We start from the raw sequence: 7,943 nt of genomic DNA, 5'->3' as shown, positions 1-7,943 counted from the left end.
TCTTCCAAGTTATAAATAAACTTGGTTAATGTTCTAGTTTCATTTCTGTTGCTGTGGGAGAAAGCAACTTACGAGGGAAAGAGGTTTACTTCAGCTAATACTTTGAGACTGGTTCATCAGTGTAAGGAAGTCAAGGCAGGAAGTTCAGGTAAGGAGCTGAGCCATCCTCAGGGAGAAGCAGAGAGAAATGAATGCCTGTGTACTTGTGCTCCCTTGATTTTTCTACTTAGCTCAGGACCCCTGCCTAGGCAAGGGTGCTGCACGCAGGCCAACCCAATATAGACCATTCCATCATTGACACTTTAGCCAACCATCATAGTTGATACTGGATGTTCATGGGTTAAGACCAATATTTGACAGAATTAGCCCATTTGAAAAGAGAGTTGTAAAGATAAAATGTGTAGATCCTCATTACAGATGGTTAATGTTAATTTCGATTATGTAAAACAATCAGACCTCCAATTAAAGATGTTTCTGGGTTGCCCTGTCATGTTCTTTACTGCCCCCCTCATATGATCCCTTCTCCCTCCCTCTCCTCGACTGGACCCCAGAGCTCAGTCCAGTGTTTGTTCATGGATCTCTGCATGTGCTTCTATCAGTTAATGGATAAAGGTTCTATGATGACAAATTTGGTTAGTCGCCAGTCTACAGGAGGTCAGTTCAGGCACCCTCTCCACCATTGGTAGGAGTCTTAGCTGTCATCCTGTGGATTCCAGGGAATTTCCCTAGCACCAGGTTTCTCCCTAACCCCATAATGGCTCCTCTCTCTCTCAAGATATCTCTTTCAGTCAGACAATGGTGGCACTCTTCTTTAATCCCAGCACTCAGAAGGCAGAGGCAGATGGAGATCTGTGAGCTCAAGGCCAGCCTGGTCTACAGAGTTCCAAGACAGCTAGAGAAACCCTGTCTCTGTCTCGAAAAACAAAACAAACAAACAAACAAAAGATCTTTTATTGTCCCTCTGTGTCCCTCCCACAACTCGACCTCATGCCCTCATCCCCATTCCCTCCCCTCTACCCCCCTTCACCCCAGTTTATCCGGGAGATCTCACTATTTCCCATTCCTAGGGCGATTCACGCATCCCTCTTAGAGTCCTCCTTGTTCCCTAGCTTCTCTGGGGCTGTGGATTGGTATCTTTTGCTTTTTATCTAATATCCACTTATGAGAGAGTACACACTGTGTTCGTCTTTCTGGCTCTGGGTTTCCTCACTAAGGAGGAATTTTTTCTAGTTCCATCCTCTTGCCTGCAAATTTCTTGATGTCATTGTTTTTTTTTCCCAGCTGAGTAATAAATAGTTCATTGTGTAAAAGTATCACATTTTCTTTATCCATTCTTTGATTGAGGGGCATCTAGGTTGTTTCCATGTTCTGGGTATTACAAATTATATTGTTATGAATATAGATAGTTGAGCAAGTATCTTTGTGGTATGTTTGAGCATTCTTAGATATATATATTCAAGTAAGGACTTCTAAGGCAGATGCAAAACAAAGTCTGAAAGCCTTTGAAACATTTATCAATTAGCTCATTACCTTTAGATACACTAATTTCTGCATCCAAGTGCAGTGAAGTCCTAACCATAGGTTCGTTGTTTCATTTCTTTCATCAGATTTACAGATTGGATTTAAAACCACGAATTCTCAAGTATCAAAAACATAATATAAGGAATGATAAGCACACTGAAGAGTGTCAAAACTAGATCTAGATTAAGAACTAACCTGTGACCTTGAAAAGCTATGTTCCTTACCCAGGGGTCTATGCCCCAGACTCACACAAGCTTGGGATACTCCGTGACTATCCTATCCACATCCCAACTCGAGGCAAAACCACGGGTACAATGAAAGCCCTTGAGGCTTCGGTGGAAAACTGCATCAGCCTACAAATTATACACAGAGAAATCTCACTTCAGTGCTGCCTTTCCAATCTCAGCATCTCATCATCAAATGAGCTCATGGTGGTAGTGAAAGGTGCCATTGATGTATTACATTTTATTAGCTTACTTCTTTGAATTTGCTATGAAAGCGGAGGAATGCTGGGCTCTGGTTTATCATGAGAACTGTACTAGGCTTGCCTCACTTTGCACTGCACAGAGCAGGCGCAGAGTCTCTCACTGCCGAGGGAGCGTCATCATCCCAGGCCGCTTCACTCCGCACAGCCTGCTGGGAGGGAATGTGTCCGTTTGTCTAGACCACGAGTAAGAAGACATTAGAAATAAAAAGGAGAAGTTTTATAGGGAAAATATAGACTTGGATATTAACACTGAATGCTATAATAAAAAAGGCATTTGGAAACATGTTCCAGAAAAACACTGTAAGAAGAGAAAAACCACAAAATGTACCATAAAGTCAAGTTTTATTAAAAAAAATTTTTATAAGTCTGTCAAACTCCATACATAGGGAAATCATTTATTCCATTCCTGTCTGATGAGAGTCAATGCTTCAATCTGTCTCTGAAGAACAGAAGTAAAAAATAAAGCTCTTCCAGGCATCTATATGCAACACATTCTCAGCTTGGTTCAGACTGTAGTAAGCACCTGAGCACAGCAGCGAGAGGCGGTGCAGCTGTACAGCTGTGTGCGCTGCCGCTTCACAAATTTCTTTACCGCTCCCATGAAGGAGAAGACAGGTTCATCTGGGCTGCCAGAAAAGCCCACTGAATGCATCCTGGAGTGCTCTGTGACAGGCAAGAGAAGACGTGTAGCCCCCCGCAAGGTCCTGTGGAGAGGCCGCTCGGACGTGGTTTAAATACCTAAAAGAAAGCAGAAGTGTGGCACTGACGTGAAAACATAACTCGCTGTCACTTTACAAAGCAAGTGCCAAACTGAGCCTAATTTTAAAAGCAATTCTGAAATTGAAATGTTCAAGCTTTTATAAATGAACCTTTTAAAAGAAGACATGCTAACTGTATATGCAGATCGTCTAACTAGACTCAGCTACAAAGGACAGTGAAGTCGAAGATAGTTCTGAAGGCTTATAAATTCTGATGAAATATTAAAATGTTCACTGTTTCACAATTTCCACTGCTGATTTGTTTTGTTGGCTGCTGTTTAGGTCCAATGAATGCTGTCCTCCTCGGCATGCTCTTAATAAACACACATGATGGCACTACTATGTTACTAACATCTTCACAAAAGCGGTTTAAAGCAAACTCTTTAATACTGAAAACAAATGGGGCAGGGAAGAGAGCTCACAATAGTTCAGAATCACTTCAGTATCCCAAAAGCATATTGTCTCCTTCCTTGTAGGAAAAGAAACCTTAGAAATTACATGTGCAAGAAATCTGCAGGTAGGTATAGAAGAACTGAGCAGATTTCAAAAGACAAAGTAACAGTGTTTCTTCAGTCTCACAGTCTTTTACCAATGGAGAATTTCTGCCTTCATACAAATAGACAAGGGAGGCCTAAAAAGTTAGACAATCCAACCAGACGAGTGATGTGTCAGCATGGCCATCACACTGAGGGATTTCCAGCCTGGCTTTAACGTCTCTGTAGGAAGCCACATCGTCCCTGGAAACAAAGCTGCTTCACCCACTCTCAGAAGGACCAGTGTGACAAGTGAATAAATCAGGAAGCAGGACATTCTAATGGCCTGGAACCTTTTCTACTCATTTACTCAAAATTCCTGTGTGTCAAGATCTCAGTGCATGAGCAACTTCTTATTTCTAACATAAAAACAAATCCGTTTTTTTTGGTTTGTGTCTTTATTTAGTAAGCTTTTATGATTGAAATATATATGGCAACTTAAGGGACCAAATAGAAGAAGCTGTCAAATAAAACAGGCCAAACTCTTAGAACTGGCTATAACTTATTCACATTGCACAAATCATGGTCTTAACTCAAATCTTTGCTTTTCTGCCAAGGGTGAAAGTCAAAGGAGAAATAAGTAAATGTTTATTGAGCAACAATCTAAAACTATTTGGGTAGTATATTTATGGCATACCAAGCTACCTGTAAATCTATCCCAAGCTTACTTATGTTATATAGAACACTAATAATGGATATTCTATATAATATAAATATCATATACAACTATAGTATCTTATGAAATGTATATAAGTGAAAAATGTAAAGGATAAAATAAAATATTATATCATCACATACACCTCCAAGGATGTGTCCTTCTTCAGGAACTAACATCATTAAGTATCACTAATGAATCCCAGGTAGAGGCCAAGGTCTCACAGGAATTAAACAGGAATCATTAAATCTATCACATGACTACAAAGTTATTTTATTAGTGCCCTCCCAAAGCACAATAAAATGCGAGCTGTTAAGATTCTGATGAATAAGGCTAGGTTAATCCCAGCACCCAGGAGGCAGAGGCAGGCAGATCTCTGAGTTCAAGGCCAGTCAGGGGTGCAAAGTGAGACCCTGCCACAAAAGCCCAAAATTAACAAAGAAGAAACCAAAAAGGGATTCCTATCAATAAAGAAACAAAGTAAGTGGTGAGTTACCTCAGAACGTAACTGGAAATTCGATGATAGTCACACAAATAGGTAATACTTTTATAGTTAAAATTGAATCTAAATACCCTATTCTGACCACGTGATGGCACCTTACTCTCCTCAGACCGTCAAAGGAAAGGATTTAGCTCACACCCAGCACAGCACAGCTCTACGGTATTTGCCGACAGTCAGACAACAACTATCACAAGTGGAATTGGTTTTCACAGTTGTCATACAAAGCAATGTGCAGCTAACTTGATTCATTGCACTTGGCCTGGCTGGCTTCTGGGAAAGTTGAGTCACAGTGTTCCTGGCTTGGCAAGTCCAGTATAAACCTGCAGTGTGCATTCAGCTTTTTATATGTTATGTCGAGAGACCTGAAGCAGCTGCACTGCTGGCAGGCAGACGCAGGTCCAGGAAAATACCTAAAACAGTTGCATCTTCTAATTTACAACTACGCACTGTTTCCATAAAGAATATATAAAACAGTTCAGCTTTTATAAGGAAAATGTAATAAACAGTCATACACATTGAGGCCATAAATGCATTTTTTAAAAGTTTATCTAAAATGATTAATTAGTGTTTGAAAATGGTACTTCTTGAATACAGTCATAATCCAAAGCAATGAGCAAATATTGTTAAATTTGAGTTATTAATGGTGAGTTATATGACTCTCACTGCCAAAATAAGTCAATTAAAATTTCTCTGCACAGCACTGAAGAAAATACATTTCCCTTCTCCAATCACTTAAAAATGTCTGGGACTAAGTCTGTAAGAGTCCTCCCTATTTATATTACTCTTTTTGATCTCGAGGGCTATACAAAATTTTTTACTGTTTAATGGTTCAAAAATACTTTAACCAAGGCAACCTGTATTGATTCCATTTAAAAATACAGTTTGTTCTTACTACTTAGTTGTAGGGTTTTGTTCCGAGGTGTTTTAATTCACTGTTTAAACTAAACCCTTTCATTATTGTGGTATGCTAGAGTATTCTAAAGGTCTGCCACACTGAAACTGGAGATCAAGAATTTAGTGTTTGCCTACCTTTCTACCGTTCTCCATACCTATATTTATCCTCTGTAATCATTAAAAAGACATTTCTTGGGGGCTACAGCAGAGCTCAGCATCATTTTATGTATAATTTATGTAACAAAATGAGGAAAGTATCTTAGGCAAATTCATTTCCAGAAGTCAAGCTTTGGGGCCTGGACACGACAGCTCTATTTAGCCAACACTAAGATAGTAGTTCTTTTTTTCATGATATATAAATCTTCTAAGTAGAAACCAGTATGGGGTTGCTTATTTTGGTAGTATACCATTAGTTTTACTGAAAAAAAGACCAATTTCAGATTTTTTAAAAAGAAAAATCACTATTTTCTTAATAAAACCTAACAGTGTGCTTTCAAAAATGTGTATGAAGTAATTCTTGTATACAGGACACTTTGAACTTTAATTTATGTTCTGCCTAAAGTTGCCTTCCTTTGCACTATGCGTCAAAGTCAGTAGCGGACTCTGAAGATGGAGGAAGAAGGAAGAGTGGACTTTAGAGAAGAGGAGGCTTGAACATTAGACTTCGAGAGCATCATCATTCTTCTCATTTTTAGCAGATTCACTCCCCAGTAGGTGGGATAACTTACACTTTACTTCGGAAAGACTTTATTCCTCAGGTCCTGACACACAGACTGGCTCTGGACTGGTGCTATTTCCTTCCCCTTATAAGCGCTGCACTGACCACTGGGTAGACAGCTTGTACTCAGCTCCTTGGTGATGCTCAAACCACACTCTCAGGAAGGGACAGCACATGGAGGGAATCAACACCAACACAAGCACCAGTCAGAGCCTCTTCATGACAACCCCTGGGACATGCCAGCTCCAGATAATCTATCAGTTAGAGTGGGAACAGAAATGAGCGCACACTGGCTGCTTCTCTTCTGAATCACCAGCCCCGTGAAGAATTACACTGGGCACTGGTTCAAGGTAAGACAGGTGTGAAGCCTAGCGAATGGAACCTGCTTTTCAAAAGCAGGGTGAATATTCTTCAGGCTTTGTGTTTTGAGACACAACTTCCTACATTCCTAGGACTGGCCCCAAATGACTGAGCTCAAGTGACACCCCCCCACACCCGTCTACAGGCTCACTGTGCCAAGCTGCAGGGAACCCATTTAAAGTTTGTGTTTAATGCCATTGTGAACTAAGCAGACCTGCCCCATACAGTTTTGTGTTCCAGATGTCAAGACTAAGAGCTCTTAGAAGTATAAGGATTTCATCCCATGACCTAAGATGTGACTTGGTATTGGGGACCCATAGTTGGGGCAACATCTACTGGGGTTGGCATGTTCCAGAGTAAGGGCGTATGTATTAGAAAAACCAGGCAGACAGAACAGAGCTATAAAAGAAATACAGAGACACGGGATAAAACTGGGAGCGCAAACCAATGAATACCAAATTTGTCCGCATTTATTTTCCATATGCTTATGTACCCCAATCCAAAAAGGGGGGGTATGGCAAAAGACTACTTTAACATGATAAAAATACCTGAAGCATCTTGAGTTAAGTATTCTGTCTATTTAGGCAGGGCATGCAGTGACCACACCTTAGGACAAATATCCCAAGGGCATCCACTCCCTGGGTCAAACCTCCTGAAGGAGCAAGAATAGACTTGAATTCTCTGATCTTAGGTCAAGGTGGATGGATCCACCTCTGTGGGCCATCTTAATACCAGGTAACCACACCCCAGGTCAATCTTGTTAACAGCCACACATTTAGTCAATAGCCTTGGAGGAGAAAGAACAGGCCCAAACTCTCTGACCTCTAGTCAAGGTGAAACAGACCCACTTCTGTGAGCTCCCACATTTTGGGGGTAGAAGTCGTGGCTAACATGTTTCAAGGTCCTTGTTTCAATCCCATGCACTGTACCACCCTCCCATATTTAGCCATGACTACACAATATTTTTGTTGAGCCAGGGAGATAACTCTGTCAGTAAAGTGCTTGCTATGCAAGCTGAGGACCTGAGTTCAATTCCTGACACATATATAAAGGCAGGTGTGGCCCATACTTATAATCCCTGTGCAAGGGAGGTACTGACGGGAGAATCATGGAGCTCACTGGTCAGCCAGCCTGGCTTAATTGGTAAACAGGTCAATGTGAGACCTTCAAAGGAGGTGGATGACATTCTTGCAGATAACACACTAGCCTTTACACGTATATATGCAGGAGCACCTACACCCACATACATGCATACAACACATTCACAAAAACATAATTATAAAAACCCTGAGCAACAACCTCCTTAGCAATCAGGGAAATGCAAATCAAAACAACTTTGAGATATCATCTTACACCTGTCAGAATGGCTAAAATCAAAAACACCAATGATAGCCTCTGCTGGAGAGGCTGTGGAGGAAGGGGTACCCTCATCCATTGCTAGTGGGAATGCAATCTTGTGCAACCACTTTGGAAATCAGTGTTTCGGTTTCTCAGGAAATTCGGGATCAACCTACC

The 7,943-nt window shown here is 40.9% G+C and overlaps 1 protein-coding gene across 1 annotated transcript in view; it reads right to left on the bottom strand.

Annotated features, from left to right (window-relative positions):
* Positions 1 to 2,337: 2,337 nt before the first annotated feature.
* Positions 2,338 to 7,943, bottom strand: part of Mnat1 (MNAT1, CDK activating kinase assembly factor) — a 108,850-nt gene continuing 103,244 nt past the window's right edge. Inside the window, exon 7 of the mRNA XM_026778433.1 lies at positions 2,338 to 2,746. Coding sequence (XP_026634234.1) covers positions 2,626 to 2,746 — 121 coding nt within the window. The 3' untranslated portion in view covers positions 2,338 to 2,625. The remainder of the gene's footprint in view (positions 2,747 to 7,943) is intronic.

Source organism: Microtus ochrogaster, chromosome 1 (assembly GCF_000317375.1).
Source record: "Microtus ochrogaster isolate Prairie Vole_2 chromosome 1, MicOch1.0, whole genome shotgun sequence".
NCBI lineage: Eukaryota > Metazoa > Chordata > Mammalia > Rodentia > Cricetidae > Microtus > Microtus ochrogaster.
Note: the sequence above shows the minus strand (reverse complement) of the source record. Positions and strands in the feature narration are given on the sequence as shown.